At 49.3% G+C, this 19205-nt stretch overlaps 10 protein-coding genes across 10 annotated transcripts; 4 read left to right on the forward strand and 6 right to left on the reverse strand.

Moving 5' to 3' along the window:
• Positions 1 to 555: 555 nt before the first annotated feature.
• On the forward strand, positions 556 to 2291 carry N7446_005988 (NEDD8-activating enzyme E1 regulatory subunit; the record flags this gene model as incomplete). The annotated part of the gene is made up of 2 exons (XM_058514736.1): positions 556 to 930; positions 984 to 2291. 2 exons carry the CDS (start codon positions 556 to 558, stop codon positions 2289 to 2291), a joined length of 1683 nt encoding a protein of 560 aa, XP_058371914.1.
• Positions 2292 to 3558: 1267 nt separating this feature from the next.
• On the reverse strand, positions 3559 to 5018 carry N7446_005989 (tRNA-splicing endonuclease subunit SEN54 family protein; the record flags this gene model as incomplete). The annotated part of the gene is made up of 2 exons (XM_058514737.1): positions 3559 to 4819; positions 4912 to 5018. 2 exons carry the CDS (start codon positions 5016 to 5018, stop codon positions 3559 to 3561), a joined length of 1368 nt encoding a protein of 455 aa, XP_058371915.1.
• Positions 5019 to 5257: 239 nt separating this feature from the next.
• Positions 5258 to 7563, reverse strand: N7446_005990 (alpha-galactosidase; the record flags this gene model as incomplete). The annotated part of the gene is made up of 2 exons (XM_058514738.1): positions 5258 to 7407; positions 7470 to 7563. 2 exons carry the CDS (start codon positions 7561 to 7563, stop codon positions 5258 to 5260), a joined length of 2244 nt encoding a protein of 747 aa, XP_058371916.1.
• A 794-nt stretch (positions 7564 to 8357) lies between these two features.
• On the reverse strand, positions 8358 to 8855 carry N7446_005991 (uncharacterized protein; the record flags this gene model as incomplete). The annotated part of the gene is made up of 1 exon (XM_058514739.1): positions 8358 to 8855. The coding sequence occupies one exon, from the start codon at positions 8853 to 8855 to the stop codon at positions 8358 to 8360; it is 498 nt and encodes a 165-aa protein (XP_058371917.1).
• Positions 8856 to 9003: 148 nt separating this feature from the next.
• Positions 9004 to 9426, reverse strand: N7446_005992 (uncharacterized protein; the record flags this gene model as incomplete). The annotated part of the gene is made up of 1 exon (XM_058514740.1): positions 9004 to 9426. The coding sequence occupies one exon, from the start codon at positions 9424 to 9426 to the stop codon at positions 9004 to 9006; it is 423 nt and encodes a 140-aa protein (XP_058371918.1).
• Positions 9427 to 10615: 1189 nt separating this feature from the next.
• Positions 10616 to 12287, forward strand: N7446_005993 (fungal specific transcription factor domain-containing protein). Its single transcript, XM_058514741.1, has 3 exons — positions 10616 to 11006; positions 11052 to 11317; positions 11367 to 12287. Exons 1-3 carry the CDS (start codon positions 10939 to 10941, stop codon positions 12278 to 12280), a joined length of 1248 nt encoding a protein of 415 aa, XP_058371919.1. The 5' UTR covers positions 10616 to 10938; the 3' UTR covers positions 12281 to 12287.
• Positions 12288 to 12366: 79 nt separating this feature from the next.
• N7446_005994 (guanylate kinase) lies at positions 12367 to 13009 on the reverse strand (the record flags this gene model as incomplete). The annotated part of the gene is made up of 2 exons (XM_058514742.1): positions 12367 to 12941; positions 13000 to 13009. 2 exons carry the CDS (start codon positions 13007 to 13009, stop codon positions 12367 to 12369), a joined length of 585 nt encoding a protein of 194 aa, XP_058371920.1.
• Positions 13010 to 13351: 342 nt separating this feature from the next.
• Positions 13352 to 13643, forward strand: N7446_005995 (uncharacterized protein; the record flags this gene model as incomplete). Its single annotated transcript, XM_058514743.1, has 2 exons — positions 13352 to 13402; positions 13455 to 13643. The coding sequence occupies 2 exons, from the start codon at positions 13352 to 13354 to the stop codon at positions 13641 to 13643; spliced, it is 240 nt and encodes a 79-aa protein (XP_058371921.1).
• A 239-nt stretch (positions 13644 to 13882) lies between these two features.
• N7446_005996 (arrestin C-terminal domain-containing protein) lies at positions 13883 to 16014 on the reverse strand. The gene is made up of 3 exons (XM_058514744.1): positions 15623 to 16014; positions 14664 to 15548; positions 13883 to 14611 (listed from the first exon to the last, which is right to left on the reverse strand). Exons 1-3 carry the CDS (start codon positions 15698 to 15700, stop codon positions 14369 to 14371), a joined length of 1206 nt encoding a protein of 401 aa, XP_058371922.1. The 5' UTR covers positions 15701 to 16014; the 3' UTR covers positions 13883 to 14368.
• Positions 16015 to 16371: 357 nt separating this feature from the next.
• N7446_005997 (putative DNA polymerase delta subunit 4) lies at positions 16372 to 17071 on the forward strand (the record flags this gene model as incomplete). Its single annotated transcript, XM_058514745.1, has 3 exons — positions 16372 to 16726; positions 16795 to 16862; positions 16931 to 17071. 3 exons carry the CDS (start codon positions 16372 to 16374, stop codon positions 17069 to 17071), a joined length of 564 nt encoding a protein of 187 aa, XP_058371923.1.
• Between the last annotated feature and the right edge of the window lie 2134 nt (positions 17072 to 19205).

The raw sequence follows: 19205 nt of genomic DNA on the forward strand, positions 1-19205 counted from the left end.
GTTCCTGCGAGGAAAACAACTTCCTCGACGAGGATATGAACAGCGAAGAGGGCGGTGGAAATAGGAGAAGAGGCCAGGAAATTAGGCAGTCCTTGGGCTTCTAAAAAGAATACTATAAATGGCAATCTGTTTGGCTGTTTTCATGTCGTAGGTACAGACAAGCATCTCTATAGATGTGAGTGCCAACTTTTGTCTACAATTAGTTTCACTTTAAGGACACTGATCATATTAGTACCCTGGGGGCACCTGTCCTTATGGAGGCTTTCATGCTTGTAGATGGCTTTTGCTACTGGATCAATCATCGAAGATTACTATTCTTCATCTTACACATCGTGAAGATATATTGGTGGCCATGATTATGAGGCAGAAAATCACCTGCGCGCTGACTAAGATCGTGCATCAACGAGAACAAGTCGACATGGGCAGCTCCAAGATAGAACCTGCATAGCTGGTAATGCAAACGGTAGAAAGCCAAGAAGGCTCCAGTCGAACTGTGTGTTTGGTTTGAGCTTTAAAACTTCCACTCTTTCCCGCACTGCTTGATACCTCAACACAATGTCGGACTCCTTCCCCGCAGCCTTGACAGGGCCAACGTCGAAGGAGCGCAAATATGACCGCCAGCTCCGTCTGTGGGCAGCAACTGGTCAGCAGGCATTGGAGGATTCCCGTGTGCTTCTGGTGAATTCCGATGGCCCGCTCGGCTACAACAACAGGGGCGTCTCTGGTGTTGCGGGCGTTGAAACGCTCAAGAACCTGGTACTGCCTGGCATTGGGGGCTTTACCATTGTTGATCCGGCAACTGTCACGGAGAGTGATCTCGGTGTGAACTTCTTCCTGGAAGAGGAGTCCTTGGGCAAATCCCGCGCTGAGGAAACATGTCGTCTGTTGAGAGAACTAAACCCAGATGTGCAGGGATACTTCTATTCTAAGGTATGTCTCTTGTCTAATCAAGGTAAGATACGGATGATTGACTCTCAATACAGAATATCACGGATCTTCTGCAAGACCCAGACTTTCTACCCCGACACAAGCTAGTGATTGTCTCTGGGCCAACCAAGCGCTCGTCCCTGGCACCTCTTTGCCATGTAGCCAAAGAACTGGGCATTCCAGTGCTCTATATACATTCAGTGGGATTTTTCTCCTCATTTTCGGTGCAACTGCCAGCCGAGTTCCCCATTGTTGAAACACACCCGGATCCAGAATCAACCCAAGACCTGCGTCTGCTAAACCCCTGGCCTGAGCTCGTCGCCGCGACAGCCAAACTGAGTGATCTTAATAGCCTGGATGACCACCAACATGGTCATGTGCCCTACATCCTTCTCCTGCTCCGCTTCCTGGAACAGTGGAAACAGTCTCATGACGGAAATGCGCCAGGCAATTACAAAGAAAAGACCGAGTTCAGAGAATTCGTGCGATCCCAAGCCCGGACTAGCAACCCTGAAGGTGGCGAAGAGAACTTTGATGAGGCAGCGGCCGCCGTGCTGAAGACCATCTCACCCTTCAGTCTGCGCAGTTCGATTCGCGAGATCTTCGATATGGATGAATGCAAGCAGCTATCACCAAAATCCCAAGATTTCTGGATCATCGCTTCAGCAATCAAAACCTTCTACGAGTCTCACGCCGTCCTCCCCCTGCCTGGCTCTCTTCCAGACATGAAAGCCCAGTCTGCAGACTACATCTCCCTCCAAAATATCTACAAGGCCAAGGCGCGCCAGGACGTCGAAGAAGTAACAGCAACAGTACGCCAACTCGAGTCGCAGCTCGGAAGACAAACCCCCGCAATTCTCGACCGCGAAATCGAAGTCTTCTGCAGAAATGCGGCACACATCAAGGTCGTGCGAGGCCGCTCCATCCCCCAAGTCAGCATCGACAGCGACATAGCAACATGGAAGACAATCCGGAACCAGCTGAGCATGCCGGATTCGCTAATGCCAGCGTTCATTGCGTGCCAGATCCTGGACTCGGTCGTCGATGAAATCCAGTCAAGTGGCCAAGAGGAGAGCCTATCAGTCGATGATTCTGGACTGTGGAATAGCCATACACAACGAATTTTGGCGTTGTTGAATGGTGCTAATGGGGACGGTATTGGCGAGGATGCGAAACAGCAAATCACTGATGCGATTCAGGAATTGCGACGTGCTGAGGGTGGTGAACTGCATAATATTTCTTCCTTGACGGGTGGCCTTGTTGCGCAGGAGGCGTTGAAGGTTTTGACTCGGCAGTATGTCCCGCTGGATAATACCTGCGTCTTTGATGGGGCACGCAGTCGCAGTGAGATGTACCGGCTGTGAAATGATGTTGACATTCTTATCTATGAATGGGTTAATTGCATTACATAGGCTACTTAGCGAATTCAAATCCCACAAGAGTTATGACACATGATCTATTTGTGGCCAACTGACCCCAAGGACTTGTGGATGCCCGACATGATTCCTAATCTTAACCCGACTGAGACAGTGTGATGTATTGTGAAGGACTGGATAAACAGCATTGCCTGGAGATCCTGAGGTCCTCGTAGTCCTCCAGGATCTCCAGGCAATGCTCCAGGATCCAGAACTTCGTAATAAAACATATGATCTCTTCTTTAGCTGCGAGGCCCATGACTACCCGGAGTCCGCGTAATTATATTCAGCTTGCGAAGAGTAAATGCAAGTCGTTACCTCGCATTATGGCGAATAAAGGGTTTCTTTCAAATTTAGTACTGGCGGTATCATTTCGAGAAAATGAACATCCGCCCTCAGCATGAGATACTGCTGCTGCTGCTGAATACTGAGAAAATTTGTTAGAATCTTTCGTGTCTTGGCCGATGTCTTGATAAAAGCCTCGGTTTAGTCGAAATCTAGATGTGACAGAAATCGAGGACTGTGTACTTCGGAATCTGATCTGAAAGATGGAAGCAAATATACGACAGGATGTCATATGAACGGCCGGTGATCGAAGAGGTAGATAGAAGACCAAGAGTTTAACAGGTTGTAAAGATAAGAGAGTCGGATTCACTTTGGAGGCAATCGTTTGACCTCTTTATAATAGGTGCCGAGACCTTGCAGGCCTCGAGATACTAAGACGCGATGTGAATAAGCGAGAAATTATGATCTGGACTGGACATCGTGATCTAGACTGGAAATTGTGATATACACTGCATTGTACGCGATATAATAATCTAATGGTGATTACTATGCATGGCTGCATTAGTTCGTAAATTTAACCAGGGACAGTAATCCCTGGTGGAGTATGTACACAAGCAATTACAGTAGATCTCTATGACTAGATCAAACTGAAATAAGCCCAAGGGCGGGATAGCCAATGCCCCTATGTTGGCCAAATTGGGATATCCCCAGAGGACCTCGGGAGTGGGCTAAATGTTTGGAAACCGTTTCCAACTCTCGACTGAACTACGTGGAGCACACGTGGTAAGTGCTGAATAAAACCAGCCCAGGTCTCAGGAGCAACTGGTTAGCAGTGGTTTCACGAGTCCGAATGCCAAGTTTCGAACGTAATATATAGCGATGGAACAGATAACCGTTCTCAATCAAGGAATATATCGAGCCCTTCCTTGGATCAACGTCTCTTCGGCTTGTTCGGACCACCAGGTCCCCGGCCTCCGCGCTTATTACCCTGAGGGCCACCCTTATTCTCGAACAACTTCTCCTTCCCGAATGCGGAATCAGCAATTCGCAAGTAGCTGACGACACCCTGGTCAACAACAGCCATGACGACATTACGGTACCCATGACGCAGTCGCATATACATCATGCGTTGCATCTTCTCTCCGTGTGGAGGATCAAGTGGTGTACTTTCAAGCAATGCACCGAGTTGAGGAAGGGTAGGCATGGTGGTTTGATCGCGAGTGCTGACTACAGCGACGCGGAAATCGGGAGCCGGAGGAGCGGACTTTTTGAAAGGAGTTGAGGGCTTATAGATGTGGAAGACGACGCGGAAAGGTGGTGTCGTATCTGAGGGCTTTGATGGGGGTGCGGTGACCGGGTCGTACCAAGGAATGATGGCTAGTTTTCGATATACATCCATGTAATGGCGGTGGATGCCAAAGCCAATGATAGGGCCGGTGGCTGTAGAGGCTGTCTTTTGAGGGTCGTGGATCCATTTAAACAGGGATCCTAGTATTCCTGCTAGACCGGGACCGTGAAGCTTTGGTGGAGAGGGCTCACTGGCAGGATCAGTGTCCTCTGTCGCCTCGACTTCATCAGGCCAACCAGGAGCTCGCACGAGTGCATAACCAAGACGCTTAAGACCAGTGTACACAGAGAAGCGCTCAAGCGTGAGCCCACCGTGTCCCACAAAGCATGCATATGCAGCCTGCAAGCTCATAGGAATGGAGACTGCTTCGGGATCAGACGTGCTAGGCCATCTGATATCTAGACTACCTCTCTCGAGCAGATATAATGCCTCCTCTGGTAATAGCCAGACACGATTCTTCCGGTCAGCCTGGCCCAATGTCTTGAAGAACTGTCCTTTAGGGTTAGGCACGAAAACACATGCATCGGAGGAGACATTAGCGGGTTTCGTTGCAGTCTTTGAGGCGTCTGTCGGGGGTTTCTTTTGGGTTGACTCCGAGGTCTTCTCGTCTTGTTTGGCTTGCTGTGTATCTTGCTGTGCATCTAGCTCGGCCTGGGCGGCATATCCCCCAGGCGCATAGTATCCTATGATCGTAGTCTTCGGACGATGTAGGCGTGGAAAAGAGAGCGCATTGTGCATGGCATCTCGCGACGCGGAGAGGACATCGGCCTGGTGTTCTGTCGGGTTGGGTTCGAAGTCTTTCTCTCCACGGCGGGGAATGCTGGGGGATGCGGCATCGGAGAGACTGCAAGAGAAACAGGGTCAGCAAGAGCAAAGACGGCCTTCAAGGCCAATGACAGTCGACATGGTCGCAATCAGGTAAGTTCGGGCGCGTACAAGTTTAGGTGGTTCAGGAAACGAAAGTCCTGCGTTTCGTCGGACAGGTCGACCTCGACCTGCCCAGTCGCAGGGGTCTGGACAACATCCTCATCTACATCGGCCATGGTGAGTCAAAAATGAGGCTGGGGTTCAAATATTGCGAAGTCAGAAATCGGAGGGGAGAAAAGTTGCTTATCGATAAGGACATCTCCAACTTCTCTAACAACAGCTAATGTTTGAACCTCGCTATTGAACGTTGCTATTATAGGATGCAATATTCATTGATATTTAGTTGCTGTTCTATGGCCAATACTGTCGTATTCTAGCAACAATTTTGCAACTTTATTCCAAACACGCAGTCTTTCTACTGTTTCTCCAACATCACAACTTGACTACCCAGATCGCCATCGAATGGGAATTGCAGACCAAGGTTCATCAAAGTGGCACCTGTATACGACGCATTACCATCAATCTTATAGGACGCCTTTGCATCCAAGCCTTGCAACCTGATACGCGGCCAGGAATGGTCGATGTTCGCACTTAGCTGGAAGACAAACAACACAGCCTGTTGACCATCTTCAGAGATGAACAAGACAGCAGGCCAGTTCGAGTCCTCCGGTAGATTCAATCGCCACATATCACCAGTCAATACAATGGGATTCACTTTCTCAGCCAAAGCAATGAGCCCCGGTAGAGCAGCCTTGTCATCGGCGGGCATCTCAGCCGGATCAAGCTCCAGACCAAAGGATCCACCCATCATCGCGACGTGTCCTCGGAATGCAACTGAAACCGTACGACCAGTTTGTTGGTTCGGAACGGCGGAGAGGTGAGCACCCATTGCGCTGGGCGGGTAGGCGAGTGAAGTACCAAGTTGGATGGTAATGCGCTGGACGGCGTCGGTGTCGTCCGATGTCCAAATCTGCGGGAAGTATTGCAAAACGCCTGGGTCGAAACGGCCACCACCTGAGGCACAGCCTTCCCAGAGGATGTCGGGGAACTTCGAGGTCAATGTGTCGAAGACATGGTACATGCCGAGCATGTAGGCGTGGTCGGTGGCCGGGGAAGGCATCTCGTGCATACCCCTGTTGTTGTCCCACTTGACGTAGGTGATATCAGCGCTGTTCAGAATGTCTGAGACCGACTTGATGATAAATTCTTGGACCTCCGGCAGCGCAAGGTTGAGCACCAGTTGGTTACGTCTCTCGGTCCGTGGGTAAGGCCCTGCATGCAAAACCCAGTCGGGGTGCTCATCGTACAGGGTCGAGTTGGGGTTGACCATTTCAGGCTCGACCCAGATACCAAAGCGCATGTTTGTTGACGAGTTCGCGGCCTTAAGCCCGGTGACGTTCTTCACCATCGGCTCGAGACCATTTGGAAACCGGTCTGGATTGGGTACCCAGTCACCCAGTCCTTGTTCGTCGGATGTTCGCGGGTATTTCTCTCCAAACCAGCCATCATCCAGGACGAACAACTTGGCGCCTACTTCGGCGGCCTCATTTGCCAAGTTGTAGATGCTAGTTTCGTTGTAGTCGAAGCTGAGTCCTTCCCAACTGTTGAGAAGAGCGGGGCGATCACTAGTGGCGAACTTGCTCTTGATGAGATGCTTGCGATACAAGCTGTGCAGGGAGCGCGACATGCCGCCAATTCCATCCTTGGAATACACCGAGACACACTCTGGAGAGGTGAGTGTCTCCCCGGGTGGGAGATTCCAAGAAAGATGACCAGGGTTGAAGCCAACTAAAGCGCGAGTGAAGCCCTGCGAGCCTTTCTCGACGTCGATTGAGAATGAGCCTGTGTACACCAACGAGAAACCCCATGCTTCGCCATGGGACTCCGTTGCTGAAGGCTCCACGAGCGCCAGGAATGGGTTATGAAGGTGAGAAGAGTAACCGGTGGCACTTCCAAAGCTTTGGATGCCGTACTCAACCTTTCGTCTCTCGCGGTGAGCCTCCCTTGCCCAATCTCCCCGAAGGCTAATCATCTCCAGATCCTCAAACGGCAAGTCCACGCTCAAACTAGCCAGAGTCTCGATAGTGATGTTTGCTGTTCCATGATTCGTGACATTGACACTGCGAACAATAGCATCATAATTGGGGAAAATTGAATATGACAAGTCGGCCGACACATCACTGTACTTGTCGTACAGATGAACGACCAATGTACTAACATCCTCTTTGGAGCCCATGGTAGCCGGCAATCCAGAAAGGGCAGGCTTCCCAGCAACGATCTTGTGAGATTTGTACTGCAAGTCGGAGACGGTATACCCTTCAGACTGGCGAATGCGAATAGCAGGAATCCGGAAATCCCCACGTCCCTGGTCTGGGAACTCGCGGCGCACACGACCTGGAGTCCCAACCCAACCGTTGACATCGCCAACAGTTTCTAGGGGAATATCGCCTGTGACCGAGCCACCGAAGTGATCACCGTAGAGATCACCCGTGGTGTTGTCCACATGGAAGCGATACGATACAGTTTTTCCATTGAGGGCAAACGAAGTACCGTCCGCCACGATAGCTGTAGAAGAAGTTAGCTCTGCGGAGTAATTGTATTTGAGGGGTAAGAAAAGGAGAACGAACGCTTGCTAGAAGCCTGAGCCATCACAGCCGGGAAATGCCCGAGCATAGCTACGAGGCCCGAGGCCATCGCAACACCCCTTGAAAAGCGAACCATCTGAGCTTATTCTTATTTGCGTTGTAGATGTACACTTCGCAAGAAGGAGAAGAAGGCACGAGAAGCATACCTTTTATATGTATCCCTTGCGGGAATTGCACCAACGGAAGTGGGTAATAGCTCGGAGTGTATAGAAGTCAATACTCATGCAGAAATTGCCATGAATGGGCGATACGTGGTAGAAAAGTGGAATTGTCAAGGTTTTGCTCAAACTAACGGAGCCCGACCTGCTGATCGCTAGCATGTTGAGCGATATATATGTTTTGTGGAGTTGTTGCGGGGATGCAAATGTGGAGGAAGCCCGGGGATACTCCGTTTCGACGGCTTTGGGGGCTTCTTATTGGTCTCGGGCGTCTCAATTCCGCTGCACTACGCTGTCCCGCAATTTTAGTTGGGTAGATGCGGTCAATTCTTGGCTAACACAGTGTTGTACGAGTCGGCAATTGTACGGACATTTGCTTATCCTTTTGGTTGGGATTGAGATTGGGTTTACGCAATTCAAGGTTGCGATGTTGGTAGCTTGCCTACTGAGATCACACCGGATGCACAAAAAGGTCCGACGTTCAATTTTCGATGTTTAGGGTGTCCGAGCAACCGGACAAGAAAGGCTGGGTCTCCTGTACACCGATGGCCACTGGAAGCTCATAAAAGCCACTAAACTGACAATCGGCCGAGACCAAGTATAACTATATATTTGGGGGGCTTGCTCAACGAGGGCGCTCATGGCCTTGATATCACCATCGAACCTGTGAAGACTTTACAAAATCAACGAAAAAGCTTGAATGTACTCCTTTTCAGTTAACCCTCTTAGCCACCACCTTCATATCAAACTTCTCATCATACTCGTCCCTGCCAACCGCTCTCAACAATAGCTCGCCATGAGCAGTAACCTCCCACCCAACAGTCATTTCTTCATCGTCGTCCCCACCATATTCGTTCTCATCGAACCAGTTCGACATATCATCTGCAACCTCAAATAGGTCGCGATGACGGCGACGGAAAAAGTCCATGGCGGCTGCGTTGGCCTTCTCGAGGGAAGTGTATGCGCCTTCAATGGTAAATGAAGGACCCCCTCCTGTATCCTTTGAATATGTCACAAGGAATATCCATGGCACTGGGTTTTCACGAGAGACATCCCGTTCTGACTGTCGGTGGTATGCTGTGTTGACTTGGTTTATCAAGGCTCGGGGGTATTCTCCAGGCTCATTTGGTTCAGTTGGCTCATCTAGGTCATTTGAGCTTTCATCCTCGCTTAAGTCGCTTAATTGACTCGAGCCCATGCTTGAACTCATAGTGTATGAAATTAAAGTGAGAGAAGTTGGAATGGGGGAAAAATTATGAGTGAATTGTGTGTCCAAGCTTGCCCCGCAGCATCTCTCACCGTCTCCGTTAGGGGAGGCTTCATTGAAGCCCGAACCTTGAGATTGAACATTTGAACCCTCATTGAAGCTTCTTAGCCTCTACACGAATAGAATAATGTTCCCCGAATTCGTCAGTGCCCTGCGCTTTTACTGAAACCTCTCCGTTGCTATTCACATCCCACGCAACCGTATCTTCTTCGCCTTCAATTTCAATACTCCCCTTGGAGTTTTTGTAGTACCAATTAGACATGTCCTCCTCAATCTCGAAGTATTCCGGATGATTTTCTCTGAATATTTCCAGTGCAGCTTTGTTGGCCTTTTCCAGGGAGCTATAGGCGCCTGAAATCGTCTCTCCTCCACCATATTTGTCTCCATTCCAACAGTCGTATAATACGAGGAACACATATGGCACTGGGTTTTCGGGGGAGATATCACGCTGTGATTTGGGTGATGTGCTGCTTTCACTCGGTCCAAGAGGGCTTGGGGGTAGGGAACTTGGCATCTTTGGCCTGGTGCACGCCCGGAGCTCATGTTGGTTGATGTGATGAATTCAATTGAGTATCGCGGCACATGAACTGAATTTGCATTTGAGAATTTTGGGGATCCCAAGAGAGGCTTGAAAGAACCGACGTGTAGTCCGTAATTTGAAGAGTGGGGGAATCGTGTGGATGTTTACGCGCTTTTCCTAGTCGCGTCCCATTGGCTACGTCAACCCATACATACAGATGTGTATATATCGTTAGTGCCACTGAAGTTCAATTTGGATAGTCTGTAGAATCCACGGCCCTCGATAAGATTGTCTCACGCACCTTCTTCGCTCCAGCTTTGCTTCTTGCTTTGACCTCTTTTGCCTAGCTTCAACTGGTCAACTTCAACTGGTCAACTTCAACTGGTAAAAGTAAAGTGATGATCCTAATGAGCAGCACTCTAGCTGTCCACGCATTTACGATATCTTCAGTACTTCCAGCGCATGTTTTTTTAGTGCGAATTTCCAAATCCGCGGAAATTCTGCAAGCTGCGCATTGCAAGGGACCCCGTCCAAATATTGATTCAGCTCAAGGTGTGAAGCTGCCAAACCCGCCAGTTCCTCCTTTTGCAAGAGCCATCAAGGCCCGTGAATGAACCATGGTGAGTTGTAATATGACGGATAGTAAAGACAAACTAAAAGTGTCTCATACTAGTCTGAGGAAGGAATGTTGGTGCCCAGCTTTCTTCTACTGGAGGATTTAGGGACTAAACCGTAGTCTCTTCTAATCTTGCGACATTTATTTCCCGCGATTCGAAAGTCTATTCAAAAACATACATGAAGTCACCTTGGGGAACTTTGGCAACAGGAAAACATGCATGGGTGACATCACAAGTTCGCGTCATCTCTGCATGACTATTCCAATGAATGTAGACGGGAAATAAGTGTATCTTTTTGTCCCGTTTATGAGTATGACTCCAATCCATAGCATAACCTGTTATAGAAGTATAGGAAGATCTCATGTCTCTTAAGCATGGAGTTGCGGGGTGGAAATGCGGAGGAGACGCGGTTAAACGGCTGCGGTTTTCAACCTCTCTTATTGGCGACGAATGCCCAATCCCGCCTTCACATTACACCCCATCCTGGCTCTTTTCTTAGTTTCCCGGTAAAAGACGTGCATATCTACGTCGAGATCTATTAACATACAATGAGACTGGCAAAGGCTTGTTCAATCTGCCGGTAAGCAGTCCATTTCATCCGCCACATATGCCCTAATTACAACTGTGTAGCGAACGTCGGCGGAAATGCGACATTCCAGCTCCTGGTCACTCTTGTACATATTGTTCTGCCCGAAGCCTTGTATGTACCCGAAAGTCTACTTCGGTGACTAAAACTGGGACATCAACACCAGAACAAATAAGCCATGCAGCCCCAAACAGTACCGACCAATGCACCTTACCTGATCAATCTCTCTGCGCCGAGCTAGTGCAACTCTATTTCGAGTATGTGCATGATAAGTTTCATTCGCTTTTCCATCGGCCAAGTTTGATGGAGGATCTGCATAATGGCCAGGCGCCTGATATTTTGTTGTATGGGATGCTTGCATTGTCTGCACGGTATGTCTTGCCTCAATTTCTCACGGTGGTTGCTAATTGAGCCAGGTTCTCGGAACACCCTTCATTTGCGGAAATAGACCCTCGAGAAAGAGGGAAGGTTTATGCCAAACGGTGTGAACAATTGCTGGACTTGAACGACGTCTCTTTGACAACAATCCAAGTATGTGTCTTGCTAGGTGCCATTGCTGTCGTAGATGGTAAACCGGCCTCGGAAACCATTTATTACGCAGTTGCATGCCGCATCGCGCAGCTGCTCGATCTTCCGAATTGCCCTGCTTCAAACCGCGTAGAGCAGGAAGTTTACACGAGAGGTGCCTATATTATATTTTCAGTTTTCAGCAACGTACTGACCTAAGCCAGTTTGGTGGACGTTATGCATGATAGACGTTTGGTCTTCAACCGGAGTCCGACTCCCTCGCCTGATGATCCCACAACCCAACATACCTTTACCAATGAATGAAGCCACATTTCTACACATGACCAGGCATCAGGGATTTGCCATCAAAGTTGAAGAAGATCGCTCGTCATCATTACTAGCACAAATGGTCCGGCTCAACCGTATTTTAGCTCAAATCAACGATTTCAACATTCAAGCCGCCGAGAGCAAGATCGAAACACCGGACGCCATCTCTACCATTGAGACCCTCTCCTCAAGGCTTGATGAATGGATTACCCTTCTACCGAGCGATATGCAAGACACACGCGAGAACCTCCTACACTACGCATCCCAAGGACTCGGCCAACTCTTCGTCACTTTATACCTAGGCTACTATCACTACGGTCAGATGCTTTTCTACCGCTTTCTACACGAAGACTCGCGATCTTTCTCGCCACGCACACACTTCTACGCAAATCAATGCAAAGACCACGCCGTTAAGTTATGTGAAATGATATACAGTTCGGAGGATGTACCCGGCTGCGCTGTGCTATATAACATGGTCGGCCACGTGCTTGTGATAGCTTCGACGGTACAAATCCACACTCTGCTTTTCGAGGTCGACAACGAAAGTATCACTCTTGCAAGGGGAAAACTCGAGAGAAACTTTTGTATTCTTACGCGACTTCGGAAATTATGGCCTACGCTTGATGTTTGCATGGAGCGGTTACAGGCTTTTCATCGTGCTTGCAGGCGTTCGGTTGATACGAGCTTTTGTATGGATGAGTGGATGGTTAGATTCTTGGTTGAGTTTGCGAATCCGATTAGTGATAAAGATGGAAGTGCAGGTGGAATTGAGGAGAGACCTTGGGGATTGGAGGAGATGGGAATTTCGTGACTAGGAGGATGTGATCTTAAGGGCTACTTTGCTGGTAGCTGATATATTAAGAGACTTCAATAGTCAAAGACACAGGTCCTGCTATGTCAGGCTGTGTCGTATACAAATCCATCAAGCTCCTCAAATGCCTTGTCAAAATCATCGTTAACGATAATCTTATCATAAGCATCCTCTGAATCAGCATATTCCATTTCAATTTTAGCTTGAGCCAGTCTTTTCTCAACATCACGGTCGCTCTCAGTGCCACGATTTCTTAGTCGCTCTTCAAGGGCCTGCAGACTGGGCGGTCTAATAAAGATATACCGCGCCTCGAAGCTAGGATTCTCCTTCATCTGCTGGACACCATGCATCTCAATATCGAGCACGACAATCAATCCCTTCGCCGTCTGATTTTCAATAGTCAATTTGCTCGTGCCATAGTGGTGGCCGCTAAAAAAGGTATGTTCGACGAAGGCATTCTCAGCGATGAGCGACTTGAACTCGGCCTCGGAGACGAAGTAGTATGCTATGCCTTCCACTTCGCCCGGTCGCGGGCTTCGTGTTGTGTGAGAGACAGCCAATGCAAAGGTTTCCGGGTGTGTGTTGAAAAGCTTTTGGATCAGGGTTCCTTTCCCGACCCCCGATGGCCCTGAAATGACGATGGGTCGACGATCTTGAGGTGCTGTTGAAAGACAGCGTTAGTGTATATTTTTGCTCGTCATCTCACATATGAAACATACAGGACGACATTGCTGAGAGGGGCTATGAAGGTACTCTAGTTGGTCAGCCTTAACTGTGGTGGAAAGAGGCTTTGAGTCAGAGTTCAGGTATGAGACATTCTATGCAGGGGTATGTCACATACACGCATGGTGAGCTCACAGTGATCCAAGCAAGTCGAGGAAATCAATCAATATGTCTTGTTTACTGTATAAAATAACAAAACCTAGTGAATCTTTTATTTGACAGCCCTAGTAAATAATGCTCCTGCCTAAGGCGCAAATTCCATTCCCCACAAAAGCGAGTCCCATCAACATCGAAATATTAGCACATTTCCAGCAAGCCTCTATCCTTTCGAGAGAGCATCACATCTCAATGAATACTACTGCCCAGCATGCCGTAAACTACAATGACACTCTACGCAAAGTACATTATACCCCGCACCAAGGAAACAGACATAAAACTTACGAAGATCCAGATATCCAACAGCCTAGAGAATGCCCTTGACACATTCGGTCCGTCCTCCAGGCAATATCAAACCATCCTAGGCATGCTAAAGGAATGCCTCCACGATATCGAGAATGAGCGCCACGTTCAAAACAATGCTCAGGTGGTTGATGCCGACATGCTGAGTCTCGCTATGGGATTCCTCGACATCGGAAAATAGCGATCACTTCTCTGTGGATTTTTCCTTTGCTTCTGATGCTTAATACCCTAATTCTTTATGTTTCTATGTTTTTCTGTGCGATAGATCTTCTTGGCAGCTTGTATATGACAAAATCGCCCCTTTTGCGCTGGACAATGATATCTCGAATCGGATTTTATATCTCTAACTCTATCTCATAACCTCCCCTTGACAAGGAACAGCCGAACTACGCCAGTGTCAGATATATCACAGCCATCAGTCCAAGACTTATGCATAGTATTGAAAATAATTCATAATTCCATGTATTGACATGTCTCGTATCAGCTGTCAGGATGAATGGCCGGACGTTTTCGTCGGCAAAGTCAAAGCAGTACCAAGGACATGAATCCAGGCAGGAATTGATAAGAAGTAAAGTTTGACCAGTTCAGTCTCACAAGTCCAAACCCCCAAATAATAGGCAGCCCAAACACCCCATTTTGCCCAAGACAAATGAACAGCCGGTTTTCGGGAATGCCATGCAATAAACTCCATCTATGTAATCGTAAGATATGTCATGATATAGGGTGGTTACTATGTGTAGCCATTCGCCTCGATGTGATAGCTATTTGCTGGAGACCCTGACACCCCGTTTGTGGTATCACCAACGCAGACAATCCAGCTGTTGGTTGCCGATGCGGGTCGAGACGGGGGAGGATATTAAATATTTCTTTCACTGTTCCTGAGATTCAAGAGTGATATCGTCCAGTTCAGTCGATTAACGGTTTCTTCTGGTTGCCGACGATGGCGACTCCTAGATGGCTTAGGGCGTTGTGGTCGTTTGGTCGAACGATTGCGGGGAGGGGGAGCATGGGGTTGTCTGGGTTGACGTGGGCGGCGTCTCGGGCAGCTTGCTCGATTGCTTCCATTTCTTCTTTGCAGCCGGCGTGGTCGAGGGGACAGACTACAATTGGTTGTCGTATTGTGATGTCTCTTGCGGAGGTAAGGTGGGCCTGTTGATGTCAGTCTTTGGTGAACATGAAAATAAGGTAATGGGGGACGAACGCGAACAGTGAGATAGTACTCGATCTTATATAGACTTGCAGTGGTTGTGAAGCCGCTCACCCCGTATGTCGGAAATGCCGTCCTACTTCGTGGTAGAATTCCCTCTGCATCGCGGAGATCCTTGGCGGGAAACACCAATCCGAGGTTTGTGAGATATCCTGACTGAGGTAATTTGACACCAATGTTTTCCGTCTTCTTGGCCAACACTTTGACTTTCCGTTGGGGTTCGTCGCCTTCGTGATTGAAGATGATCTCTTCGTCGATTCCAATAGTGATCTTACTAATTGTCACTTTGCGAGCTTTGCCCATCCAGCTCTCGTTTGGTGATAGTTTGACATAGACACTGACAGGGTCGAGGGGACCATACGACCAGCGAGGTAATGAAATGGCCAAGGTGACCAAATGATCTGATACCCGTTCCGCGGACTCAGGGCGATTGTACATGCCGAACGTGGAGAGTGTGTCGTAGCGTGCGATGGGAACCGGGAAGGTATATTTGCGTTGCTCTTGTTGTCCTTGTTGGACCATGACTACCATCTCATAGTACGTTTCGGCAGTGCGACTAGGGAGTTGTACACTGGCTGGGGGTACGCGCCTGGAGGCATCGCGGCCACCACGACCAAAAGGAATAAAGAGCACAAAGGGTAAATCCATAGATATTACTTCCTCGTATTCTCTGCCAGCCGGACATCGGAACAGAAGCATCTCCTTGCCTACGATATCCGTGATCTCTTTCCGCGGAGGAGCCAGGCGCTTCTTTGTGAGGGAGTCGGCTGAAGGGTGAATGGTCTCGCGGCGGAGGAGGGAAATTGTGACGAGTGAAACGTTGACAGGGGCGGTAATGCCGACACAGGGTCGAATCTCGACTTTACCTTCGACTCGAGGCTTGAATACGTCAGTCAATGGCCGTTGAACAGGGGGGTTGAACACCTCGCGAGGTTGTAGTACAGGGCGCTTACCATCGTCGCAGATATGCCCGGATATCCGATCAGGAAGTTGCCATTTGCCGGGCCTGAAACGCGCACGAAGGCGGCCATCTCGATCAAGTTGTGCCTGTCGCACCATCGGCGTGCGGCGGGTGGTCGTGTTGTGGGGTATTTGCGAATCGGCCGGGGGAACCTTTCGCGCGGTTCATAGGGATTTCGAGAGGTTGGAAGATAACGTCAGGTGTAGAGGGAGTGTGAGGGTGTGTGAGGTGAGTGACGCTGGGAAGCTGGGAAGCTGAGCTCGCAGGTTGGTGGGGAAGGGTTGAACTCCCGACTTGGAGCCTCAGTGTAGATCGACCATGGAACTTGTATCTACTGTAGATGTAGTAGATATTACTATATAGTTGATTCTATAGTGATTTGAGTATATCACCAAATGTCTCTATGTCTATGTCTTATGTCTCACGCCCAATTTCCAACCGATGTCATCATCGTCATCTTACATGAACTGTAGATCACGAACACGGCGCTTAACAGTTCGCTAAACAAATCCACAGTTGTAACAGCTAACCCACCAATTCCAATAGGTATTTTCAATAAAATATAATATGTATACATAGTCTACAGTATGGTCCCCTGAACCCAAATACCAGGCAAGCTTTGGTTGCCAGTGCAACAGAATGACGCTTTTCTCCACCATTCCCTCCACATCACTTCACCACCCACCACTACACGCCTAGAACCCGCATCTCTGTTCCATACAGCTACAGCACAACCACAAAATGCCTCCTCGTCGTCGTGCGGGAAACACCACCTCAGCGCAATCGACGCTGTCCTTCGGCAACCGGTCCCGAGTCACCAAGCCAGTCACCAAGCCAACCGACAAAGCGAAGGTCCTCGACTCAACACCCCCTCTCTCTCAGAAATCGACTTCCGCCACCCCCGAGCCGCAAAATGTATCCGTCAGCCCTGTCGAGCCCTCCAAGCCCCACGTTGCAGAGCTAGCCGTCCGCCCGCAGCCAACAGTTGAAACACCAGCGCCCTGGTCGGAGGAGGATAAGCGGGCCTTGAAGTTGACCAAGCAAGATATCTGGCGGTACTGGCGGGCTCAGGAGGAGAGTCGCAAGGCACCTCGGAGTAAGTTGCTTTGCCACTGAGGAGTACTGAGGGAGTCACCAGAATGCGAGACTAACTTGTTCCGATAGTTCACCAGCAAGGCATAGATGTGGAGGAGAAGGTCCTTCGCCATTTTGATCTGTCCAGCCAATATGGGGTACGTACTATTTGCTCTTTCTATAGACCCGACTTGTCTAGGCATCATATCTAACGTCTTGTCCCTAGCCATGCGTTGGGATTGCTCGTGTCAACCGTTGGAGACGCGCAAACACGTTGAAGCTTAACCCGCCTATTGAAGTCCTAGCTGTCATCCTCAAGGGCAAGGATACCAAGGAACGGGCGTACATCGATGAACTGCTGTCATGAGGACAGGGAGACTTTACTTGGGTACTTTACATGGGTCCGGAGTTTGGGGAATGTACGATATTAATGAGAAATGAACATTTGGAGCATCCCAGCACTTTGACAACTTCTAACACTTGAATTTCAATTGCAACTGATAGTCACGTGTAAGATATGGAGGCTTCTTTTGCGTCACCTTGCAATTCCTGGACTTCTCTCCTTGCTTGTGAATCCTCCACCGGGGTAGAATAGTCTTCCGTTTTACTCTTCGATTGAGATAGACAGAAGACCAATGGAAGACAACAAGGACTCACTTGCGTATGATTGAGTCCCTGGACCCTGGACACGCCGATCCCAATTACCAGGAGCCAGCAAGTGACAGGCCGTTGATCCAATCGATCACCGAAGCATACTATATTTATCTCATCGATATTGGATCAAGGGAATGTTTAACGCCAACTCATTTCGGCTCGGACTCTGAACATCTTCGAGGCCGTGCTTGATACCGCCCCGGATTCACACGGCTTGGAGACTCCGCCCCCGCAATCTTGGAGAAATCATCGTTTTGTCTCTCGACTTGGTCGTTCTTGTTATGCAACTGCAGAGGCTTCGCTTCGATTGACTTCCACGGTTCACAGACAAATTCGGAAGGGCCCTAGACAAGGGCTTTGCAGCCTTCCGACGCCTCCACAGTCATCATTTGCCTCTGATCGCCCATTGACCAGAATGAAGTCTAAGCCTAATGCAGATGTACCCCCGTCCAGGTCTATGCGCTCTTTCCCTGGAAACTCGAAAGTGGCTCGACGCCTCTTTGCCAAATCCTTCCAGCCCTCAAGGACATTTGTGCCATGTGATAGCCTTGACCCACGCTCCAAAAGCGAAGCTGCAGACTTGTCCCGCTAAAATGTCTCACTTTTGGTCGGTTACGGGAGACCCCGCCTGTCCCACTGTGTCTTCGGGGATACAGTGCAGGCATCCATGGCAGGTGTGCATCGTACAATCTACCCTGTGGAAGTCAGCGATCCTCATATGCAGGTACGGCCTTCCAAGACTCACCTTTGGGTAGCTGTGGTTCGGGTATCTCGCTAGTCCATGGATTCCCCGGGCTATATCGAATGGTCATCAGTCCGGTCGAATTCTGAAATCGCGGAGTTTCCTTTCAGAATTATTTCCGCTCAGCGAATTGAGACCCACGAGGTCTACAGCATCAGCATGTCCTTGTGGTTCACATGGTTCCTGACCAGTTCCAAGTCTAAAATGTCCACCTCCTGAGTTTGGGCCCTTGATCCTTCGCTTTAATTTATCTAACAGCGCTGTGCTACCCCAATATTAACCGTATTAACTGAATAAATTAAAATATACGGATTGTCGGACCACATCCCAATCGGGATAGTCTGATGCTACGTTCCCTCGGGCCCTGCCGGGATCCAGTCTTTCCCCGGATTTTCCTCTGCTTCTCGACATCTGTCTCACATTACCATATTGCCACCCTCTATGCTCCCTGGACTCGCGGTAATTGACGCACAGCATCATTGTATTTTTACTCCACACCGCACGATGGCTTGAATCCTGCTTTTCAACCAATCTCCTTGCGTACGTTACTTCCTGCAGTGGGTATCCTGCACAACCCACATATGTGCTACACAACCACTGCCCTATCATCATGTCCCTCGAGGGCAAGGGTCTGGGCTGGGATGGTGGAAATTCAACCCCAATGTCTCCAGCCGGCCGTCTGACTAGCTCCGAGTGAGTAGTGCACCACAGATGGACATTGCCACCGGCCCAGCCTTTCTTAGACTGTTTTGTCGAACCTGTCTAGTCCTATCTTGGCAACGCGGGCATACGTACTCCGTACGAGGGCAACAGCATGAGCTAGCCATTTGTTCTCCCTTATTTGGCTGCGGGAACAGGATCCGGCGTCAACCGTCACTCTTGGCCGTGCAATGAGCGTCCAGGACCCCGGCTCAGTGGTAATTACGGATCTGACTCAACCGCGGTCTTGTCCTAGCTTTTGGTCGAAGGACTCTCCCATTAAGCATGCGGAGACATGTGATGGGGCCACCCATGAACGCTTGGTGCAACCCTGAAAGGGGTTACCCCAATCGTGGAGTATCAGACACAGGCACAGGCAAAGCTTATAAAAGGCCTTTCCCATCCT

This window comes from Penicillium canescens (assembly GCF_028828765.1).
Source record: "Penicillium canescens strain IBT 15451 chromosome Unknown utg000004l_segment0_segment0, whole genome shotgun sequence".
NCBI lineage: Eukaryota > Fungi > Ascomycota > Eurotiomycetes > Eurotiales > Aspergillaceae > Penicillium > Penicillium canescens.